Source organism: Cnephaeus nilssonii (genome assembly GCF_951640355.1).
Source record: "Cnephaeus nilssonii genome assembly, chromosome: 18".
Taxonomy (NCBI): Eukaryota; Metazoa; Chordata; class Mammalia; order Chiroptera; family Vespertilionidae; genus Cnephaeus; species Cnephaeus nilssonii.
Window position 1 is genome coordinate 47,918,636 of NC_137089.1, and position 25,524 is coordinate 47,944,159.

The window sequence follows — 25,524 nt, forward strand, 5'->3', positions numbered from 1 at the left end:
CAGACATCATGATACATCATTCCTAAATACTTTAGCATGCATGTCCTATGAATTAGCCATAATACTGTTATCATACCTAAGCAAATTAACGCTTCTCTAATATCATGTGTTATATAGTCCATATTCACATTTCTTTAGATGCCCCATGTTGAGCTGTGTTTTTTCAAACCAGGACCTAATTAATGATTGCATTGAATTGTCATGTCTCTTATATCATTTAGTCTAGAACTACATCACCCTATTTCTTTTATTTTTCATGACATTGAATTTTTGGAAGAAACCAGAGTACCACTCTTGGATGTTGGCCCATCTTTGTTTTATTGTTTCCTTGAGGTGTTCTTTAACTTGTCCCTAATCCTCCGCATTTCCTCTAAACTGGAGTTAGGCTTCAAGATTGGTCCTGAGATTGAGGCTAATCGTTTTGTAAACAGTAGCACATCAGGAGGCCAATCATGTCACTGTCCCATTGTTAGTTGCCTCAAGTCTTGTGGCCTGGTTAAGGTGGTGACTGCCTCAGTTCTCTATTGAACAGAAGGTAAAACTGACTATATCTCTTAGAAAGAAGAACAAATAGACATTGAGATGGAAATTGGGAGAGTAAAGAGCAGAATGTTATATGAGCAGCCTAGACATCTGTAAACCTAAGATGGTGTTGAAAGACACACATCTCCAGAATAAAAGACTCCACACAACAGAGTACCTAGAATGGTGAAGGGAAATAACCTCAGTGAAGGCCCATAATTATGGAATTTCAGAACCTGAGGATAAAGAGATAGTCCTAAAAGTTGTTAGAGGGAAAAATGTCTGCAAACCCCCCAAATCAAAACTCAAACATTTAACAAAATTATTTTATGTCTAACATTATATCTGCAAAAATGACTAAAATATTAGTGTTTCTTTTTTCAAAATATTTTTTATTTATTTTAGAGAGGGAGGGAAGGAGGAAAGGAGGGAGGAGGGGGGGGAGAGAGAGAGAGAGAGAGAGAGAGAGAGAGAGAGAGAGAGAGAGAGAGAGAAGAGAAAGAGAAATCAGTAATGAGACAGGCTGCCTCCTGCACGCCCCACATTGGAGATCGAGCCCGCAACCTGGGCATGTGCCCTAACTGGTAATCGAACCTTGACCTCCTGGTGCAGGTCGACATTCACTACAGAACCATGCTGGCCGGGAAGTATTTCTTAATTCTCTGTGAAATTCTGTTATAATCTCTCTATATTTTATTAGAACTGTTAAATATAAAACAATGAAAATCCAACAAAATTATTATAATAATTATTATTATTGTGTATTTTGATATATATATATATTTTTTTTGTTGTTGTTGTTGCAGTTTTTAGATGCATTGGAATTATCTCAAAGTCCTACATTGTTGCAGTTGATGACAGAAATTCTTTGTCGAGAACAACAGCACATTATGGAAGATTTATTTCAATCCACTTTTAAAAAGATTGCCAGAAAGTAAGTCATTTTCTTCTAGTCTGGGATGCCAAGAACCATATACATTATGTTTCTGAAGGAAATTTGTCTTCTCTGTTTCAGAAAAAATTTGAGTGACAATTACACTCAATTCTTACAACTAAATTTTATTTTGTTTTTTCATAAGAAATAAAAAGAGTTTTATCTTGAAAGTTTCAAACATACTCAGAGTTGAAAGTAAAACTATAAATGAATCTTCAGATTAAACAAGCATCAGCATTTCCCAGCTTCATCACCCCTTTTATACCTGGCTTCTTTATTCAGCATGTTTTTTGAGATTCATCCATGATGTAGCATGAATTAGTAACTTAATTTCTTTTTATTGGCTTTTAAAAAAAATTAAATGGCATTTATAAGTAACCTTTGCATCAAAAAAGAAATAAGGGAAATCGAATAGTATTTTAATCTGAATAAATAAAGCATACCCAAATGTCTGCGATGCAGCGAAAGCAGGGCTTAGAGGAGAATTTATGTCTTCTAATGCCTATATGAGAAAATAAGAAAGATCCTGAATTCATAAACTAAACTTTTACATCTAAAAATAAAACTGAGAATGCAGGCAAGCTGAAGGAAAGGAATAATAAAGATTAGAGTTAAAATTAATGAAATTGAAATCAGAGAAATGGTGAAGAAAAATAATGAAATAATTGGTTCTTTGAAATGGAACAGTCATCACTGAGAACCACCTGAAGACTAAACAGAATTTCTGTTACTAAGGATATAAAGAAGAAGCCATATTGAGACTGGTAGGTGGGAGGGAGATATGAAATGGGCAGGTCCCACACCCATGGTATGCTGGTTAAGACAGGAGAGGTATCTCTGCTGTGGAGGTCCCCCTGAGGAGTGAGGGGTTCCAGCCCCACACTCAGTTCTCCAACTCAGGGTGTCATTGCTGAGGAGTCCCCATAATATCTGGCTGTGAAAACCAGTGGGATTGCATTCAAGAAAGACTAAGGACTTGTGGGAGACTAAGATGTAGGTCTCAAGGAGACCATGCAGAGTGGTGGGAGTATTAGGGAGGTACTAAATTAACTAACTTCAGGGTGAGGGCTGGAGGGGTAGGGGTAAGAGCAGTTCTCTCTGGGGACAAAAGCATTGGCACCATTGTTTCTTTGGAGAGCTACCCTCCCACCTAACTGTGCTGGTACAGGCAGGCACTAAATCTCAGCTCTCCATTAACCTTGCTAACACTGTTCACCCTGCCCTGGTCACTTCCTGACACCCTGCCCAACCCACATTGTTTGCCTGGCCTGAGCCTTTTCCACCATCTCCTTTACGCAAGTGGCCTGCCTGAGCTCTGCACACTTTCCCTAAATCTCACCGTTACTGGCACTGTAACTTGCTAAGCAGCCAAAGCCCAGCACAAGGAGCAGCCGCCCTCAGTTTGCATTGTAACTCCCATCAGGTGGCCCCAACCCTGGCACAAGCAACAGCCAGTCTGGGCCAGGAACGAAGCTTCAGCAAGGCAGCCACAAGCCTGGAACAAATGGCAGCTGGCCTCAGCTCACATCATGGTGCCCACCAAAAGGGCCCAAGCCCAGCACAAGTGGCAGCGATCTGAGTAGCCTCTCACAGGGACCTCTAAGACAAGGAAGAGCAGCAACCAACTGCAGATGACTCTGTAGCTCCTACCAAGAGGCTCTAGCCCAGATCAAGCCGTGGGTGACCTGGGCCTGCACTGAAGCACCTCCCAAGAGGCTTTAGAATGAGCACATGCAGTGGCCCACTTCAGACCACACCAGGGCACCACCCAACCAGCTTTACCAATGACATACCCGAAAGGCAGACTTGATGGCACCAGAGCACGGCTAAAGCCATTCCTATTCTATTGGGCCGGTCTCCAAACAACTGCTCATCTGCTCTAGTTACAACCAGCCCTGAACGTGGTCACCCTGAGGTTCAACCCAACCTACTGATGTGCCAACAGCAGTTGAAGCTCAGCTACAACAGGAGGAAACAGACCCACATAGTAGACACCCCTAGAGCACCTGGCAGGTGACCAGGGAGAATACACCACTTGGCCTCACAAGACATCTTCTGCATAAGGCCACTTTGTCAAGACCGGGAGACATAGCAAACTACCAAAAAATAGAAATAATCATGGACAGCCCTGACCCATTTGGCACAGTGGATAGAGCGACGGCCTGCGGACTGAAGGGTCCCAGGTTTTATTCCAGTCAAGGGCATGTACCTTGGTTGTGGGCACATCCCCAGTAGGGGATGTGCAGGAGGCGGCTGATCAATGTTTCTCATCGATGTTTCTAACTCTCTATCCCTCTCCCTTCCTCTCTGTAAAAAATCAATAAAATATATTTTTAAAAAAGAAATAATCATGGACACAGCTCAAAATGAAGAGATAGAAATTTGCATCTAATGAAAGAATAGGACAAATCTTCAGAAACAGAACTGAACTACTAGATACAGGGGTCAAAATAATGGTAATAAGGATACCATAAACAACTGGGACTCCATCAAACTAAAAAGTTTTTGCACAGCAAAGGAAACCATCAACAAAACAAAATGACAACCTACTGAAGAGCAGAAGAGACTCACCAATGATGCATCTCATAAGAAGTTAGTATATAAATTTTAAAAAGAATGCCTACAACTGAACTCTAAAAAACAAAACAAAACAAAACACCCAAAACAGTCTAATTTAAAAATGAGCAGAGGACATATGTAGACATTTCTCCAAAGAGGGCATACAGATGGCCAATAGACATGAAAACATGCTGAATGTCACTAATCATCAAAGAAATGCAAATTCAATCCACAGTGAGATTTCACTTTACACCTGTCAGAATTGCTATAATCAATAAATCAACAAACAAGTGTTAGCAAGTATGTGGAGAAAAGCAAACCCTCATGCATTTTCGGTAGGAATGCAAATTTGTGTGGCCACTATGGACAACAGTGTGGAAGTTCATCAAAATTTAAAAATGGAACTGCCTTATGACCCAGCGATTCCACTTTTGGGTATATATATGAAGAAACCAAAAACATTAATTTGAAAGAATATATACATCCTTATGTTGATAGCATATATACACCCCTATGTTCATAGCAGCGTTATTTATATTAGCCATGATACAGACACAACCCACGTGCCTATCAATATAATATCAATGAAATACGACTAAGCCATCAAAAATGAAATATTACCATTTGCAACAACATGAATGGACCTGGAAGGTATTATAGTAAGTGAAATAAGTTAGATAGGTAAAGATTAATACCATATGATTTCACTTATATGTGGAATCTAAAGAGCAAAATAAGCTAAAAAAAATGGAAACAGACTTATAGATATACAGGAAACAGACTGATCTTTGCCACAGAATGTCGGGGTTTGGAGGACTGCATGAAGAGGTATAGGCATTAGGAACTACAAGTAGGTAGTCACATAATTGTCCCGGTATGTAAAGTACGAATAGGGAATATACTCATTAATATTATAATAACTAGGTACAGTGTCATGTGGGTACTTGAAATATTGATGGACCCCACTGTAAAGTATTTGATTGTTTAATGAGTTTCATGCTGTACATATGAAACCAATAAAAAAAGTATTGAATGTAAACTAATTGAAAAAAATTTTAAATGATAGTGAATCATCCTGTGTATTTGTCATTTTGTATTTTGCCAATAATTTTTTTGGAATAGATTCCTTAACATAGTCAGAAGTTAAATGCATCTGTAATTTTGTTAGACATTACCACATACCTTCTTTTGGGGGCTATATTTGTATTCTCTACAGCAATGTATGAGAATGCTTATTTTATCACAGTTTTGACAATAGAGTATATTGTCAAATATTTAGATTTTTTCCAATTTTTTATTTTAGAAAAACTCAATGTTGCTGTAATTCGAGTTATTTTTCTTATGTGTGAATAGAGCATATATTTATATATTTAATATTCCTTTGCATTTATATTTCAGTAAATAATCTGAAATATTGGCCCATTTATTTCTTTTTTTTAAATTTAATAAATCTTTATTGTTCAGATTATTACAATTGTCCCTCTTTTTTCCCCCCATAGCTCCCCTCTGCCCTTTCCCACCCCACCCTCTGCCCTTACCTCCCCCCCACTGTCCACATCCATAGGTTTACGATTTTTGTCCAGTCTCTTCCCGTACCCCCACACCCTTTTCCACCTGAGAATTTTCAGTCCATTCCCTTTCTATGCCCCTGATTCTATTATATTCACCAGTTTATTCTGTTCATCAGATTTTTAATTCACTTGATTTTTAGATTCACTTGTTGATAGATATGTATTTGTTGTTCATAATTTTTATCTTTACCTTTTTCTTCTTCCTCTTCTTAAAGAATACCTTTCAGCATCCTACCTAATAAAATGGTAATATGTAAATTACCATCACTCCGCTACGCCCACGATTGGGCCAGCGGGAGTTGCAGGGGGCGGGACTCGGGGTGGCTGGGGTAGCTGATTGGGCCATCGTCTGAGCCATGGCTGTGCTGCAGAACAGAAGGGGCCTCTGGGGCAGCGAGCTCACGTCCCGCCACGGACCATCAAAAGCGGGGGAGCTGGATGCCTGTCCGCTCCGGCACCAGGCCTTTCAGAAGCCTCTGCCGAACCAGAGGCTTCTGAAAGGCCTGGTGCACCAGCAGACAGGCACCCAGCTCCCCCCGCAATCGAAAGCGAAAGCGTGTAGGGGACCCTACACGTGCATGATTCAATCATGCACAGGGCCTCTAGTTTCATATAATACTGGTTTGGTGTTGATGAACTCCTTTGGCTTTTTCTTATCTGTGAAGCTCTTTTTTAAAAAAAAAAAACATTTTATTGATTTTTTACAGAGAGGAAGGGAGAGGGATAGAGAGTTAGAAACATCGATGAGAGAGAAACATCGATCAGCTGCCCCCTGCACACCCCCTACTGGGGATGTGCCCGCAACCAAGGTACATGCCCTTGACCAGAATCGAACCTGGGACTTTTCAGTCTGCAGGCTGACACTCTATCCATTGAGCCAAACCGGTTTTGGCCTATGAAGCTCTTTATCTGACCTTCAATTCTGAATGATAGCTTTGCTGGGTAGAGTAATCTTGGTTGTAGGTTCTTGCTATTCATCCCTTTGAATATTTCCTGCCACTCCCATCTGGCCTGCATAGTTTCTGTTGAGAAATCAGGTGACAGTTGTATGGGTGCTCCCTTGTAGAAAAACTAACTGTTTTTCTCTTGCTGCTTTTAATATTCTCTCTTTGTCTTTTGCTCCTGGCATTTTAATTATGATGTGCCTTGGTGTGGTCCTCTTTGGATTCCTTTTGTTTGGGGTTCTGTGCGCTTCCTGGACTTGTAAGTCTATAACTTTCACCAGGTGGGGGAAGTTTTCAGTCATTATTTCTTCAAATAGGTTTTCAGTATCTTGCTGTTTCTCTTCTTCTGACACCCCCATAATTCTGATGTTGGTACGCTTGAAGTTGTTCCAGAGGCTTCTTACACTATCTTCAACTTTTTGGATTCTTTTTCCTTTTTGCTTTTCCGGTTGGGTGTTTATTGCTTCTTTGTAATTCAAATCTTTGACTTGATTCTTGCGTTCCTCTAGTCTGCTGCTGGGTCTCTGTATAATATTTTTTATTTCAGTCAGTATATATTTAATTTCTAGTTGGTCCTTTTTCATATCCTCAAGGGTCTGGCTAAATTTATCGGCCTTTTCTAGAAAATTCTTGAAAAACCTTATAACCATGGTTTTGAACTCTATATCCAGTCGTTTGTTTTCCTCCATTTCTTTCATCTGTGATCTGTTACTTTGTCTTCACATTTTCACTGCTTCCCTGAGTTGGTAGGGTAGCTTTGTGTGCTAGGTGTCCTATATGGCCCAGTGGGTCGGCCTCTCCAGTTACCTGAGGTGGACACTCTTGGTGCACCCCTTTGTTGACTGTGTGTACAGCCTTGTTGTTGTTGGTATCACTGGGAGGAATTGACCTCCAGGCCAATTGGCTGTGAGGATCAGCTGTGTCTACTCCCGGAGAACTTCTAAGCTGGCAGTCCTCTCTTCACGCACTTGTGCGCGCGCACCTCCAGACCTCTGCCTTCCGCGGCTCCCCTGAGTTTCCGCCTGACAGTCCAGATTCCCTCCGTATAAGCCTGGGTCCCCAGGGTCTTGCCTGGAACTGGGGTTCAGTGCAGTCAGAACTGGGGTTCAGCATAGTCGGGAGCTTTTGTCTCCTTCCCGCGAGAGAAAGCCAGCCAGGCACTCAGCCGCCCGTGCGCATGTCTCCATACCTCAGCCTTTTGCAGCTCCTCTGAGTCTCAGTGTGCTTTTCTCTTTCCTTCTAGTTGTAGAATTTCCACTCAGCCAGCTTTCCTGTGGTTCTGGATGATGTTCGTTTTGTCTTTTAGTTGTAGTTTTGAAATTGTTGTGTGAGGCAGCAGTTTAGGTGTTTACCTATGCCACCATCTTGGTTTCTCCCCTATTGGCCCATTTCTTAAATCAAATTTTTTATCTGTATGATTTGGATGTTTTAGGGCTGTGCATCTCTACTGTGCCCAATATAGGAAGAGCCTCAAGAAAATTTAAGTCTAAGACAGTGACCAAATGAACATAACAAAATCCCATATTGCAACTAGTAGTGTTCTGCAACCTTAAAATTTTATGATTGAATTGCCTTCTTTATCTAATATTTTTGCTCTGATTCATATCTAAGTTCTGGGCATTGGGATTTTAGGATTGGAAAGGATTGTAATGTTTGTTTGCTCCAACCTCTTATTTTTATAGGTGAGGAAACTAACTCTGTAGTCTTAATTTCATAGATTTATAGATAAACCCTTATAGAAGATCATTCAAATATCTTATTTCCAACATTAGAAAATAAAGAGCCAGCTAAATATATCTCTATATAGCAAATAGGAATGGTATTTCATTATGAGGAAGAGACTAGAATTTTAAAATCATAATTCATGAGTTTTAGATTGTATAAATGTGATCATCTTTAGATCTAGACTTTCTCAAATTCTTTTAGATGTTCTCTGAAGAAGACCAGATTTGAGAGTAAATGAAAAAAATTCTTTTCCTAATGCCTAAATTTGTCATGAATATTTCTTGGTATGAGTAAAATAATATGATTTATGTACAAATGCTTTTTTACTACTTTTTAAAAAAATATCTGATCTTAAAATTTTTTTTCTAATTTGTAATCATTGGCAATTACTTTGCTTATTATGTAGTAGGCACTCATTAAATATTTGTTCAGAGCATAACTGCTTATATAATTTTCTTTTTTTCTTAGGAGTTCATGTGCCACACAATCCGGCCTTCTGGAAAGTGTATACAAAATGTTCAGGAAGGAGGACCTACTTTCAAGTAACACTCGCCAAGCATTTGTAGACCGTTCTCTTCTCACTCTACTATGGCACTGTAGCCAGGATGCTTTGAGAGAATTTTTTTGCAAAATTGTGGTGGATGCCATTGATGTGTTGAAGTCCAGATTTATAAAGGTATCATACATCTATTATTAATGAAATGTTAATAAGAATTGACAGATCTCCTTGATTAATGTCATTAAAAACTGCCGTGTGGGTTGAAAACCTATTTTAAAAAAGAGTGATGGAAACCTTCCTTAACCTGGTGAAGGAAATAGACATACAAATCCAAGAAGCATAGTGAGTCCCAAACAAGATGAACACAAAGAGGCCCACACTAAGACACATCATAATTAAAATCCTAATGGTTAAAGACAAAGAGAGAATCTTTTAAAAATGTTTTTATTCATTTTAGAGAGTGAAAGGGAGAGAAACATAGTGAGAGAAAGGTTGATCAGCTGCCTCTTGCATGCCTGTTACTGGGGATTGAGCCTGCAACCCAGGCATGTGCCCTGACTTGGAATAGGACCAGTGACCTTCAGGTGCCTGGGACAGTGCTGCACCAACTGAGCCATACTGGCCAGGGCCAAAGAGAGAATCTTAAAAGCAGGAAGAGAAAAAGTCAGCTGATTTCTCAACAGAAACTTTGCAGGCCAGAGGAGATTGGCAAGAAATATTCAAAGTGATGAAAAGCAGGCACCTACAATGAAGACTGCTCCATCCAGCAAAGCTATAATTTAGAATCAAAGAGCAGATAAAAAGCTTCCCAGACAAGAAAATCTTCAGGTGTTTATCAGCACCAACCTCTACATAAAATACTTTAAGAAGAAGAAAGAAGAAGAAAAAAAGATAAAAAATATGAATAATAAAAGGTAACAAATACATATCTATCAATGATTTTAAATTCAAATGGAATCAGTGTTTCAATTAAAAGACATATGGGGACTGACTGGATAATGAAATAAGACCCTTACATATACTATTTACAAGAGACTGACTTCAGATTGAAAGACACACACACTGAAAGTAAAGATATGGAAAAAGATCTGTGTATATAAAAGCCTAAGCAACTGAACGACCGAACGACCATTTGACCAGTCGCTATGATGCACACTGACCACCAGGGGGCAGACACTCAATGCTGGAGCTGCCCCCTGGTGGTCAGTGCGCTCCCACAGTGGGAGTGCCGCTCAGCTGACTGATGGGTGCCAGACACCTGGCTCACGGCTGGCGAGTGCAGCTGCGGGGATGCAAGCCTCTCCCACCTCCACGGCAGCACGCTACTGGTGGCAGGTGCAGCGGGGCTGGGATGAGCAGGAGTGGTGGGGAGCCTGGTGGAGAGCCCAGCCTGGGCTCGGCCTCCTTTCTGGCCTCATGCCGCTTCACACACTACTACGTCCCTCGGGGGGATGTCGGACTGCTGGGTCTGGCCTCCAGGGATCGGGCCAAAACCAGCAGTCCGACATCCCCTGAGGGGTCCCAGATTGTGAGAGGGCGCACGCCAGGCTGAGGGACCCCACTGGTGCACGAATCCGTGCACTGGGCCTCTAATATTACATAAAAATGGAAACAAACCAAAAGCTGCTTTAGCAATACTTATACCAGGCAAAATAGACTTTAAAATAAAGTTTATAACAAAAGACAAAAAAGGATTGAGCAATTCTAGAAATCCAAAGAAACTCAGAACACTAAATTAAAAAGACTAATGCAGCCCTATGTTCATTGAAGCATTATTTACTATAGTCAAGATATGGACGTAACCTAAGTGTTTATCAATAAACAAATGGATAAAGATGAATTGGTGCATATATACAGTGGAATTTGACTCAGCCATAAAAAAGAAAGAAATCTTGCCATATTCAACAACATGGATGGACCTAGAGGGTATTGTGTTGAGTGAAATAAGTCAGACAGGGAAAAAGACCATATGATTTCACTCTTATGTGGAATCAAAAAAAAAAAACCACCACACCACAAACACAAATAAACAAACAGACCAGAAACAGACTCATAAATGCAGAGCACTTCTGATTGTTGCTAGATGGGAAAGGGGTTAGGGGATGGGTGAAAAGGAGATGGGATTAAGAAGTACAAATTGGGTCCTAACCGGTTTGGCTCAGTGGATAAAGCGTCGGCCTGCGGACTCAAGAGTCCCAGGTTTGATTCCGGTCAAGGGCATGTACCTTGGTTGCGGGCACATACCCAGTAAGGAGTGTGCAGAAGGCAGCTGATCGATGTTTCTTTCTCATTGATGTTTCTAACTCTCTATCCCTCTCCCTTCCTCTCTGTAAAAAAAAAAAATCAATAAAATATATTAAAAAAAAAAAAAAGAAGTACAAATTGGTAGTTAGAGACTAGTCATGGGGATGTAAAGTATAGCCAAGGGAATATAGGCAATAATATTGTGATAACTATGTATGGTGTCAGATGGGTACTAGATTTATTAGAGTGATCACTTCATAAGTTATATAAATATCTAATTCATTGGCTTGTATACCTGTAACTAATATAATATTGCACATCAAGTATAATTGAAAAATAAAATATTATTTAAAATAACTGCCATGTGTTCAGTCAAAGGGGTTCTGTTGCTCAGGGAGTGTTATTTTTGCATTTAGATAACAATCTGTGGTTAAATCGGATCTCTATTTGTTTCCTGTGGTAACAAATTACCACAAACGTAGCTTAGAGCAACAGAATTTATTCCCTTAGTTTTGGAAGCCGTAAATAAGAAATCTGTTTTATTGGGCTGGCCAAGGTCTGGCCAGGGCTGTGCTTGCTTTAGAAAATCTATTCCTTGCCTCTTCCAGGTTCCGGAGGCTTTTAGCAATCTTTGGCTTGGGCTGCATCACTCCTATCTCTGCTTATGTGGTCACATTGCCTCCTCCTCTTTTGTCTAGACTCTCTCTCTTGCCTCCATCTTATAAATATATCATTGCATTTAGGGCCCAATTAGATAATCTCCTAATGTCACGGTCCTTTACTTAATTTAATCTGTATAATCCTTTTTTCTCCTATAAAGTATCATTTACAGGTTCTAGGGATGGAACATGGATATCTTTTAGGGACTATTATTCACCCTAATACTATTCACCTGCCCAAATATTTCCACTTGCCACATAAGTTTATTCCATCCCAACATTCCCCAAAGTCTAAACTCCTTACAGCATCAACTCTTAAGTGCAAAATCTCATTTAAATATTATCAGCTCAAAGTTCAAAACCTCATCATATAAGTCAGGTATGGGTGGGATTCTGGGTATGATCCCCTGTGGGGCAAAATTCTATCTGTGGATCTGTGAAACTAGAAAACAGTTTGCTTCCATAATACAGTGGTGGGACCGGCATAGTATGGTAATTATACATATTCATATTACAAGAACAGAAAATATACGTAAGAAAGGAGTGTTTGAAAACAATCTCAAAAGTCAGCAAGCCAAATTCTATTAGGTTTTAAGACCAGAAATAATGCTCTGTGGCCTGACCTTCCTCCCTCTGAACCAAAGGCTCCATCTTAGAGTTATTCTTTTTTTCTTGAAGGGTAGCATATGTTCGAAGCTGAGTAGTTTTATCAATGTGTTTTCTTGCCTGTAGATTTTCTTTTTCTCACTTCATCTCGGTGTTTCCTCTGGTATACACTCAAAAACCTAGGGCTGTCTTAATATGTCTGGAGATTTACTCCACAGATATTTGCAGGATAATCTCATCTCTGTTCCTGGTCCATGAGTCACATGCTTAATTTTTTCAGCTCTAGTCAAAGATTGTCCTTAGTCTTTTCTCCAGCGCACACTTTCCTAACAGTGAATCTTCTATTGTTAGCATCTTTCACAATCTGGATAGGCAGAGAATTTCCCAACGTACCAAGTTCTGGTTCTTTTTTTTTTTTTTTTTTAATATATTTTATTGATTTTTTACAGAGGAAGAGAGAGGGATAGAGAGTTAGAAACATTGATGAGAGAGAAACATCGATCAGCTGCCTCTTGCACACCCCCCACTGGGGATGTGCCCGCAACCAAGGTACATGCCCTTGACCGGAATCGAACCCGGGACCTTTCAGTCCGCAGGCCGACGCTCTATCCACTGAGCCAAACCGGTTTCGGCCAAGTTCTGGTTCTTTTTACTTAACAGTTCTTACCTCAATTTATGTCTTATACCCCACATTTTATTAGAAGCATCAAAGAAGGAACGTGGCAGCACCTTCACCAAATTTGTTTGTAAAGCTTCTCAGTTAACACATTGCGTACGGATCACGAGAATTCTCATGTTTTCTGTTCTAAGGCTTGTGGCCAATCACAAAAATTCTTTAAAAAGAGATTAGCTTGTAAGACCATGTAATAAATAACTTCAAAATGCAATGGGTATTTAATCTTAAAGCTTGCCTTTAACATTTATGTAAAACGTTTTCTGTACTTGTTCAATAGAAACTTATCTGGCCACTGGGTAAAGCTAGCAATAAAACTACTGGTCCGCAATGTGTTAAATACTCAATTACATAGCTTATAAGTTCTGTTTTCTGCACAACTATAGACTAGTATTCAACTAAGTTTTCTACCACTACATAACCAGGATCTCGTTTCCTTCAGTTAGCAAAAATATGTTTCTTATTTCCTTTTGAGACCTCACCAGCAACTACTTAATGTCCATATTTCTACCAAAAATAGTTTATCATGACTGAGACATTCTCTAAGACAATATTGGCTTTCTTTCCCATCTCTTCACTTCCTTTTAAGCCCTTACCACTAATGCCTTTACCCACCCTCCCATTCCAATACCCCATTCATATTTTGGGCATTTGTTACAGCAGCCCCCAACTCTTGGTACCAAAATGTGTTTTATTATTTTAAAAAATATATATTTTATTGATTTTTTACAGAGAGGAAGGGAGAGGGATAGAGAGTTAGAAACATCGATGGGAGAGAAACATTGATCAGCTACCTCCTGCACACCTCCTACTCGGGATGTGCCTGCAACCAAGGTACATGCCCTTGACCGGAATTGAACCTGGGACCCTTCAGTTCTCAGGCCAACGCTCTATCCACTGAGCCAAACCGGTTAGGGCCCAAAATGTGTTTTAGTTTTGTGAGAGTTTAGTTTTGTAAGAGTTTAATCTGCTGTAGCAAATTACCATAAACTTGGAGCCTGAGAAAAATAGGAATTTATTCTCTCACTGTTTTGGAGGCCAGAAGTCCAAAATCATTTTCACTGAATCAAAATCAAGGTGTGGCAAGGGCCACACTTGCCCCAGCAGCTCTGAGTATTCATTCCTTGCCTCTTCCAGCTTGACTTGTGACTGTACTACTCTAGTCTCTGCCTCTATTGTCACTTTGCTTTTCCTGCCTGTCTTATTTCCTTCTAGATCCTTCTTACTACATGTGGTTTTATTTGGGGTCCACATGAAAAATCCAGAATCATATCCCCATCTTAAGATCCTTAACTTAATCACATTTGCAAATTCCTTTTTTTGCCTTATGAGGTTTTAGTCGCACACTTCAGGGATTGGAGTGTGGATAATTTTTCGGGGTGGGAGATATTTAGAGTTTGCAGAATACTGTTGGGAATGTTGTAAATACCCAAATGGAAAATTGTTAATATACATAGTTGAAAATTTTGTTTCTAATAATTGAATTTTCTGCTGCTATTATTATACCTTCATTAAGATTTTATGCAAAAGTTGTATAGTCATACCCTAAGCTCACTATTTGGATATTGTGCATTATTTCGTGCTGCACTGAATATATAACACATCAATATTTATATCCATGTTTTAGACCCTGGGCTGACTCTTATTGAAGTGATTTAACATCTTTGCTGGAACTACTTTCTATATAAAGGGCATTAAGTATTAAATTTGATATAGTCTATAAAGTGTTTTTCATGTTTGATAAGATCAAAGATAATTATTTGTTTCCTTTTCTTAGCTAAATGAATCTACCTTTGATACTCAAATCACCAAGAAGATGGGCTATTATAAAATATTAGAGGTGATGTATTCTCGTCTTCCAAAAGATGATGTTCACTCTAAGGAATCCAAAATTAATCAAGTTTTTTATGGCTCCTGTGTAACAGAAGGAAATGAACTTACAAAGACACTTCTTAAGTAAGGTTTTAGCTACTTTTATGTTGTATTTGACATAATATTTTTGATATATATTTTTATTCATGTATGTAATATGAATAAATGTTTTAAGTTTGTTTAAATACTGAATTTTATAGTTTTCTTATTTTTTCTTATGTACAACCTACTTCAATGGACTTTAGTTTGTTATTGTATAACATACTTATCTTTTATAAAGAACAAAAATCTTCTTTTTTTAACTCTTTTTTTCTTCCAATTTTATACCTCAGTAGCTTTATATATTTTTAATGATATCACATACAGTAAGAAGGAATTTGGTATATTTTATTATTTTCAATTATTTGAAATTAAAGGAGAGTTAAATTATTTTTTAAGCATTTTATAAAACACAAAGTAATCAAATACATTCTCTTTAAAAACAGCCTTCTAATGAAGTTACTTCTCAGTAAATATGGAACACACACATTGATTGACATGTCCAATTTTGCATATTCAGAACAAACACAGCATCCTTACTTTATCTTCTCAGTTTATGACAGGCCCATCCCAAGTCTCATTTGCAAAAACAAGACGTGGGAGTTGTAGTTTATTCTTCCTTCATCTTCATCTCTGCAACTTCCAGGCACATCCTATCAGTCACCAGTGGATTTTTATCTCCTCAGTATTCCCGGAACCACTGCCTTTATTTCCTTTCCCTTCGAGCAGCCTTGTTGGGTCTGCTGTTCTTTGGTGAACACTCTAGTAGTCTCCTTCGTAATTATTCTCCCTGCTCCTAGGATGGTTTCTCTCAGCTCTGATTGTTTAACTTCCCTGCCTAAAACCCTTTTAAGGAACCTCATCTTCAGTAGCAGGGTTGACAAACTTTTTTGCAAAGGGCCTGATAGTAACTATTTTTTGCTTTTCGGACCATCAGTTGCACCTACTACCCCAAGTCAACCATAAATAGCATGTAAACTAATGGGCATGGCTGTGTTCCAATAAAGCTCCTATGGCAGTGAGCTCTTCCGGGATGCACCTTTCATTTGCTACTAGCCTCTGTTTACATTCTGTTCTTTGAACACACCATGCCGTTTATCCCCTGTTATAAGTGACACTTCTCTCTGCTCCTAATGCCTGTGTATATTTTCCTTTGGCTAATTTATAATTTGAAACTCATCTGTTTTCTCTTAAAACCTTTCTTCTTGGCTTCTTTTGCTGGACTGCTTTCTGTCCTCCTTACTTCCATTTCTTACCTTACTGTGCTTGTTTCTCTCTGTGCTTAATGCAGTGTAGTGAAATCCCGGGACAGTGACCGGCTAGTCTTCTAGTCCCAGGGCCTAGTACTCTGTTGGGCAAAAACCTGAATTGAAGTCCTGTTGTCTGGCATTGTTGGACTCGAGTAACAATTTCCCTGTTATACGAATTAATTTTTAACCTGGATCTCCTCTACAGACTGTGCTATGATGCGTTTATAGAGAACATGGCTGGTGAGACTCAGTTGCTGGAGAGGAGAAGACTGTACCATTGCGCTGCCTACAACTGTGCCATTTCTCTTATCTGCTGTGTCTTTAACGAATTAAAATTTTATCAAGGTTTTCTGTTTAGTGAAAAACCAGAAAAGGTAGGCCTTTCCTGATGTGTTTAATACTGCTCTCATTATAGGATATCAGAAGTTAAATTACATCAATTAAAGTTATATCATAATTTGCACCTTCTTATAATACTGTAGATGTAATTCTTTTTTTTTTTTTTAAATATATTTTATTGATTTTTTACAGAGAGGAAGAGAGAGGGATAGAGAGTTAGAAACATCGATGAGAGAGAAACATCGATCAGCTGCCTCTTGCACACTCCCCACTGGGGATGTGCCCGCAACCAAGGTATATGCCCTTGACCGGAATCGAACCTGGGACCTTTGAGTCCGCAGGCCGACGCTCTATCCACTGAGCCAAACCGGTTTCGGCAGATGTAATTCTTTTAGTTCCTCATATATATAAGCTGAAGTGCTTCTCCATGAGTTGCTAATTTTGTAGTAACATCAGTAGTAAGAATCTTGACCATTCAGATATTTTTCTACGATCCTTTGAATTCACAGAACTTGCTTATCTTTGAAAATCTGATAGACCTGAACCGCTGCTATACATTTCCCGTGGAAGTGGAGGTGAGTGCAATTTTCCAATGGTATTTCCAAGTTAAAAAACTTACCAAGTGCTTATACAGGAAAAGATGAATTATGCTGAACATATTAAATTGCCAATATTCAGATCTGCTTGGAACTACAAAAACTGGCACTTTCAAGTAGTTCCACCGGAGGTACGATCTCAGGCAACTACAACGAAATTCATCAAACTTACCTTTCCCTTTCTCGACTTGTAAAAGAAAGACAATGCCAATAAAAGAAGCTGTTAGGACATATCCTAGAAGTTGTTTTCTGAGTAAATTCCTCTGGTCAATGAAATTGAGATCCATCTGGATATAGAATTATGACCCTCTGGCCCCGCTTGTGTTTATTTGGCGGGATAATGAGGGTGCCAGGAGAAGTCACCGGGATAATTGCACAGTTTTCTCTGGAAAACGTGACCAGCTGGATGTTAGCCAAGCTGAGTTTGATGTGCCCCCTTCAGCACTGATGGAAGGTGGTGGCTGCAGTCTTCCCCAGCCCTGAGGAAATGTGCAGTTGGGCACGGAACCCAAGCTCACACCCCGCGTGCCAAAGAACAGAGCCGTGCCAGGAGCTGCCGTTCGCGTCTCCTCACGGCTGCTGACCGCATCCATGTCTTAGGGGCCACGAGTTCACATAAATGGTTGCTTCCTGCCTTGTGCCCTTTTGGAATAAGACTGGAAACTTTTTTCTAGACATATGTTCCAAGAACTAAAACAAAAAATAACAGCACTCGTTTATTAAGCAGACTCTGACTTCTGAACTTGACAACCGCACTGTAAGGTGCTCTGACATATCAGAACCGCTGAGGAAACAGGCTCACAAGTCAAGTACATACTATGGGCAATCAGGCCTGTGGCTGTAAGAGCTGAGCAAACACTGTCCCAGAGCCCAGAAGGCATGTGCTTCTCTGGGGCTCTGTGGGAATCTGTAGGAAAAGCTTTCCTTAAGGGGTACTTACCCGTCTTATTTTGTGGATATTGTTTAATACTTTAAGTTTGATAAAAGTTTTGTTTAAAAATTATTTTTTTGCTAGATTGCTACTAACATAGAAAACAGGTGGCCATGTTTCTAAAAAGTCTTAAATTGTGTATTTGATTTGCCTAATAGGTTCCTATGGAAAGAAAGAAAAAGTACATTGAAATTAGGAAAGAAGCCAGGGAAGCAGCAAATGGGGATTCAGGTAGGATGTTTTCAAAATAAGGAGAAAAGAGGGAAGGTAGGGGAGGGTGGGGGAAAGGGGGAGAGATCAACCAAAGGACTTGTATGCATGCATATAAGCCTAACCAGGGGTCACGGACAACAGGGGGATGGGGGCATACATGGGGAGGGGTTTGGGGTGGGAATGAGGGATGAGGACAATTATGTGATACCATAATAAAAAAATAAATAAAATTAAAAAAAATAAAAACACAAAATAAGGAGAAAAATTCTAATGGTTGATATTTGTTACATAATAGAAAAATACCTTAAGTACCCCCAAACATTGAAATTCAGTTTGAAAAAATATTAAGTGGTGAGTGGAATTGTATCTTGAAATAAATGCAATTAAACTAAACTTTTACTCCATAGAAGATCTCTAATGGCCTCAGGAGGCTCAGATATGGTACACTTTAGTGCAAGATTGGCTTGATATTTATTTGTTTGAATATGGATTATATTATTTAGCTAAATTTAGAAATCTCTGGCCCGGGAGAGGCCACGCGCCCCTGGGTCCGGGTGAGGCCATGCGCCCCTGGGTCCGGGTGAAGCTGAATCCTGGGTCTGGGCGAGGCCGTGTGCCCCTGGATCCGGTTGAAGCCGTGCCCCTGGGTCCGGCCGAGACCAAACCAGAGGGAGTCGGACCTGCATTACCACCATTTGTCCACCATCCAGAGCTGAGGGGTCAGTGCCGACATGTACTCATAAGGAACTGGGGGACATTGATATTGGGTCTCAAAAGAACTGTTGGTCCAGAAAGAAACTCACTACAGCCTGATTCATTTGCCTGTCAGCATAACTATTATTGCTCGTCTCACATTCAGTTCTTATAAGTATATCTCTAGTGACACATGATTTCGCTCATCTAGGGGAAATGATGAACAACATAGACTGATGAACAAGAACAGAACCAGAAACAAGGAGGCATCGATCGGACTATCGGGCCTCAGAGGGAGGATAGGGGAGGGTGGGGGGAGGGGGGAGAGATCAACCAAAGGTCTTGTGTGCATGCATATGAGCCTAACCAATGGTTAAGTTCAACAGGGGGTTGGGGCATCCATGGGGAGGGGTGTGGGATGGGAGTGGGGGGATGAGGACAAATATGTGACACCTTAATCAATAAAGAAATTAAAAAAAAAAACACGATAAAAAGCAAAAAAAAAAAAAATAAATTTAGAAATCTCTGTGTAAAATACAAGTTTCATCCTGCCACACCTCACGTTAGCTCCGACCGCCCTCAGGACAGAGCTGCCCAAGGCCCCGACTTCCCTGCCACCCTGCTTTCTGCGCATTCCGCTCTAGCAGCCTGGCCCCCTGCCTGTGCCTGTAGGCACTGGGCTCACTTTTGCCTCAGGGCATCTGCATGTACGTTCCCTCCGCCTGTAATAACCTTGGCCCCAGAGATCTACCTGGATTATGACCTTTTGTTTAATGCCAACTCCTGAAGGACGTTCTCCCTGGCCTCCCTATTTAAGATGAACCCTCTCTCCCTCCACATAAACTTTGTTTTGATTTTCTGCTTAATTAACCTGCACAGCTTTGTTTTCTTGACTTGAGGATAAAATTTGGACCAGTTTCCCAAATTCCTTACATATTTAGGATTAGTTATTTTTCACTAGTATCTTTTTCCACATTTATACTACCTTTCATGGGCAAAATGTACATCATTAAAATTTTAAATGCAAATAAACTTAATATAGCTAAAAATTGGATCTAGTTTAACTTAATTTTTTTTGTCCATGACAGAAGGTAACTAGTCAATAATGAGAAAAAGCAAAAGGAATCTTTGCCCCATTTCCTTTTTGCTTTGTTAATCTGGATAATGAGTTGAGAATCATAGGGGTGATGAAAGCCTTAGTTGACGGTATCCCTTAATATTAACTGAGCTTCAAAAGATGCATTTCTTACTATACATGAATAAATGTATTTTCTTTTTATTTATATTTCAGGTGGTCCTCATTACATATCTTCCTTGTCATATTTGGCAGACAGTAGTCTGAGTGAGGAAATGAGTCAATTTGACTTCTCAACTGGAGTTCAGAGCTACTCATACAGTTCCCGAGACCCTAAGTCTACCATTGGTCATTTTCGAAGACAGGTGATCACCTTTTATATATTAAAGAATATTGTTAGCATTTGTAAAGGAAGAGAGGCTTTGTTGTTAACATAGGAAGCTGCTCTTCATCAGTAGCCCTCAGAGAACAGTATTAGTTTGGGGAATTTTCTAAGATCTAAAGCCCAGCCTGTCTTCCTGCAGACACAGCAGTTTGATTTCATCACCACAGCAAGGAAGGCTATCTCCCAGGCTGACTCACCTTAGCCAGTCTCTGCCGTTAATGTTTTAAATGAGAACCGCATTTAAGGATTTCCAGTGAGAAAGATAACTAACTGCCATAGAGACTCAGATGTTCATGCTGTTATGACTGTTGCCATCTCTCTCTGGAGAGACTGAAGAAGCTCTTCCAATATTTAATGTTATCAAACAGAGATCACTGAATGCATTGATACTCACAAATGGTAGCTTAATTCTTAAAGAGTAAATTCTTGGTGACAAGGGCATAGAATATGGAATGATTTTGATTATTATTTTTAGAACTAGAATTCAGTTTTTTTCCTGTTTTGGTCCCAGCAACTTATAATAGTTTCCTTCACATCCTCATTTACTAAGTATTTCCTGCACCTCAAGTTGTTGTTGTTTTTGTTTTGTTTTTCTTAGCTTGGATTAATCTCACTCTTTTCCATTCATTCAAAGAGAAGACCTACCATGTGTTTGTTTCCTGCTGGAGGCAAAGACCAACAGTAGTTAGCATAATAAATGTGAGAAGTCCCCCATAGCAGGGCTGAAAATCTGCATATTATTACCTACTGCTGCTGGCTGAATAGCTGAAGGCAGTTCCCCTATAATAACCTGATAATCCTTTATTGTTGACCAAACCTTACCTTTGATGTCTGTTTGCTTTGCTAAAGGGAAAAATGTATATTCTAGAAAAGCCTTGAGTCTGGAGATTGGGGAGCTTCTCCACTAGAGGGAAGTGATCCGCCTGGTTCCCATGCCTTCTAAATTTGTGTTTCTTGTCTAGTGTATCCGTTAATGTCGCAGCCCCTTCTCCAGATCCCGAACCCTTGCTACGAAAGGTTGCGGCAGTTTCCCCTCCTCTGCCCCTCACCTGTTACTTCCTCTCTCTGTACTCTCACCTATTAATTTTCTTTACCAGACTTTCAGAGTCTGTATGTTCCAAAGTTTTATTTTATCATCTATGGCAGGGGTGGGGGAGCATCCAGCCCGCAGGTCATACAAGGCCAGGGAAGGGGTGAACTGATTAAATGTTTGACCAAGCACAGCAGGCTGGATTTTTAAGTTGATAATTTTGTATGGCCCAAGAATGATGTTATAAATGTCCAAATGGCCCTTGGCCATTTCTTTATGACTGTTCTAGCCTTCTTTAAAATGATCTATTTGGATATTGCAGGCTGGCAGTACTAGTTCACCGGTGTGTGCCCTTTGTCCATCTTTCTATTATCCTTTATTTTGTAAAGTGACATGCTGTTTCTGAGTTTTGAAACAATTTCTAACATAGGTAAGAGTTGCAACGCAGAGACATCCCTCAGGATCTGCCTTGTGTCTCGTACATCCTTTGTAGCAGAAGGATCCAGACCAGGACCAGACCATAGTTGCCCTGTAGTACAATGCCCCTCACTTAGTGTTTGTCCAACACTTCCTCACAAGTAGACTAGGAACTTGGGCAGGGATATGAGAGCAATGCTGTGTTCTCTTTGTGAGAGAGATGCTGACCTTGTTTGGGGGTGGACATCATTCCTAATCCTACTTTTCACCCACTAGTTTTTAGCAGTCATTGGTGTCTCTTCCCCGAATCAGTTATTGCTATGCTGGTTACAAAATGGTTATTTTCTTATTCCATATTTATTAGTTGGCCTTCTACCACAGGGAAGAGCTTACTCTTCTCCCCATTTATTTTGTTTTAATTTTTATCAGCATGATCTGCATTCTTACCTTGTTCAGTGGGTTATAATTTACTTTGATGCCGAATTGCCCCAAGTTTGGCCAATGGGAGTACCTCCTGCTGGCTTCTTTGTTCTTTTGGCATGTCCTTGTCATTCTTTGGTCAGTTCCTTACTTGCTGGCATAGGAAATGTTCACAGGTGGTCTATTCTTCCCCTGCCTCTGCCGTGGAGTGGGCTGTCTCTCTAAGGAGCCTGGTTCCTGTGGGTGGAGAACAGCAGAAAGCTGCTTACAATTCTTCTCATGGTCAGAGATAGTAACTGTGTCACATACCTGTGCATGTAACAGGCACACACATGCATCTCATACGCTCCCACCTGGTTCTCATCCAGGGTTCCTTCAAATTTTTGTCCTTTCCAGTTTTTCTGACATGCACTGCCTCACTCCCTCTTCCCCTTGACCCTTAAGCCCTCTTCCATACACTGCCATATTTCCTGGAGTGGGCCTTGAACTACAAGGTGGGTACCCCACTCTTTTCCTCCCCTGTCTCCCTAGATATTGCTAGACAACTTTTGCCCCACTCTGATCTGCCCATGGTTTTTTACTTGAGAAGGAGGGAGGGAGGAGTGATGTGCTTTTAAAGTTGAGTTTGTGTTTTATGTTGCGCCCTAGGGTTGGTTTCTCTTTTTTTTAAATGAATACTTCAAAGGGGAAGCCACTCATTAGTTCTTTCACCAAGATAATGTCATACATCTGTGGTTGGACAATAAAAAAGTGCGACTTTGCTCTGGCGGGTGTGGCTCAGTTGGGCATCCCATGCACTGAAACGTCATTGGCTTGATTCCTGGTTAGGGCACATGCCTGGGTTGCAGGTTCGATTCCCGGTTGGGACATGTGCAGCAGGCAGCCAGTCGATGTTTCGCTCTCATGTTGATGTTTCTCTATATACCTTCCCCTCTTCCTTCCTCTCTCTATTAATGGCTTCATTGTCACTTACATCAAAGCATCTTGGGTTCACTCCTCATGCCTTCTGTCTGATCGCAAGACCTGAGTAGTTTTACATCTATCCAGTCCTTGTGAGCAGCGTGTTGAGATACAGCCATTCTGAGTAAAAATCATTGTTGATTAGATCTGAATACAGTCAAATATCATAATTAACTCCTTTGACACCTTACCAGGTCTGTGGAAATAGGGACATTAAGATTTCTATGATTGTTTTTATGGCTTACTAAAAAATGTTTTTTTCTTGTTTCATGTAACTCCGATTGTGTATAAAATTTTCTGTTACAATGTTATTTACTCCTGTTACTGAAATACAATACTACTCCCTGTCATTTCTAAAACCTCAATTTATAGAAAATATCCATTGTCTTTGGGAAGAAGTAGACAGTGGACTCAATGGTTGTAAGGGGAGCACATTTCCAAATACTCTCCATCTTGGAAAGTGACATTTTGGGATAGTTCCTGCCACCAGGACAGACAGCATTACAACATTTGTCTAGGGCCATTTTTATTCCTCTTTCGACTCAATCTCTGTAAGCACTTAGTAGCCCCAAGCTGACTTTTAACTGTTCCAAATGTCCTCTCAGGATTTCTCAAGTGTTTTTTTTCCTGGAAGTGATCTGTGCTGGAAAGCATCCAGACAGATTGTTTCGCCTCAGCGCACGTGTGCGTGTGCATGTGTGTGTGTGTGTGTGTGTGTGTGTGTGTGTGAATGAAATTTACTGAAGGTGTATGTCAAACTTCAATTCATTATTATATGTGAAAAATGATTATCACTTCTGTATTTTCTCAGATATTTTATGATCAAGAATGGCTTAAGCCCCAGCTGGAGGGCTTGGTTGGTTGGAGCATCGTCCCATACACCAAAACTTTGCTGGTTCTATTCCTGGTTAGGGCACATTACCTAGGTTGCAGGTTTGATCCCTGGTCAGTGCATGTATGGGAGGCAACCGATCGATGTTCTCTCTCTCTCTCTCTCTCCCTCCCTTCTTCTCTCTAAAGTCAATAAAAAATATATCCTTGGGTGAGGATTAAAAGAAAAAAGGATGGTTTAAAAGTTTTCTTCTATTGATTACAATTTCAAGGCAAATTGAGAAAAAGGTTTTCAGAGAAAAACTATTTTTCAGATTATTGAGAAAAAATAGGTAAACATTATCTTAATGATACTTCAATATTTAATAGCTTCACTTTCTCCCTAAAGTGACATTTAATCATGAGACTATTGCTCTCAAGGTGGCGAGGGTTCTGGGGCCTCCAATACACACAGATTTATAAAAATCTTGGTGTTTCTACAAAGCAGCACATGTCTGTCTACACGCTGTGACCTGAGTGTGACCCCAAGGGAGTGACCACATAGACAAGGGATAGAAGGGAAATAGAATGTAAGGAAGACACGAGGTTCTGTTTATTTTTTAGTTGTTTAATCAGAAAACATACCAAGTGTATTTGATATTATTACCAAATTATCATTGTTACCTAAGTGTGTATTTCATGGTATTACCCAAAAAATCAGAATGTCTTGTACACTGAAATTTTAACAGTGCTCTACATAATCGGATTCTTACCTTTTTGTAGGAGCATAAAGACCCCACGATCCAAGATGATATCCTGGAGTTAGAGATGGATGAACTCAATCAACACGAATGCATGGCAGCCATGACAGCCCTGATTAAGCACATGCAGAGAAACCAGATCCTACCTAAAGCAGAAGAGGTCTGTCTTTCTTCAGTAATCTTACATTGTCTCACTTCATTACATTCATTGATATCACATTAAGAATGGACATTTAGCCATGGCCAGTGTGGCTTGGTTGGTTGGAGTGTTGTCCTGTACACTGAAAGGTCACGGGTTTGATTCCCAGTCAGGGTGCATATCCAGGTTGTGGGTTTGATTCCTGGTTGGGGTGTGTAAGAGAGGCAACCAATTGAAGTTTCTCTCTCACAGCGATGTTTCTCTTTCTCCCTCTCCTCCTTTCCTCTCTAAAATTAGTAAAAGCATGTCCTCAGGTGAAAATTTAAAAAAAGAAAATTGAATATCACAGACTAAAACCAAATTCCATATCAAATAAACATGATTTTTGCTGTTCATCTTTTACTTTGTCATTGTTGTCTCATAATATCAAAATATAAAGTTATTTTAGTTATTTTAGTCTGCTTTTGAAGGTAATTGTGAATGTATCATTTCAGGGTTCAGTGCCAACACATCTTCCTCCTTGGATGAAATTTCTTCATGACAAACTAGGAAATCCATTGGTATCATTGAACATTCGTCTCTTCTTAGCTAAGCTTATTATTAATACAGAAGAAGTAAGTAATTTATTATTTCTTTAAATATTCTTTGCAATTATATA

The 25,524-nt window shown here is 39.9% G+C and overlaps 1 protein-coding gene across 1 annotated transcript in view; it reads left to right on the plus strand.

Moving 5' to 3' along the window:
* PRKDC (protein kinase, DNA-activated, catalytic subunit) overlaps positions 1-25,524 on the plus strand; it is a 205,676-nt gene that overhangs the window by 82,795 nt on the left and 97,357 nt on the right. Inside the window, exons 40-48 of the mRNA XM_079796147.1 lie at positions 1,329-1,456; positions 8,724-8,931; positions 14,714-14,892; positions 16,303-16,471; positions 16,946-17,011; positions 18,122-18,194; positions 20,161-20,309; positions 24,750-24,887; positions 25,361-25,480. Coding sequence (XP_079652273.1) covers positions 1,329-1,456; positions 8,724-8,931; positions 14,714-14,892; positions 16,303-16,471; positions 16,946-17,011; positions 18,122-18,194; positions 20,161-20,309; positions 24,750-24,887; positions 25,361-25,480 — 1,230 coding nt within the window. The remainder of the gene's footprint in view (positions 1-1,328; positions 1,457-8,723; positions 8,932-14,713; positions 14,893-16,302; positions 16,472-16,945; positions 17,012-18,121; positions 18,195-20,160; positions 20,310-24,749; positions 24,888-25,360; positions 25,481-25,524) is intronic.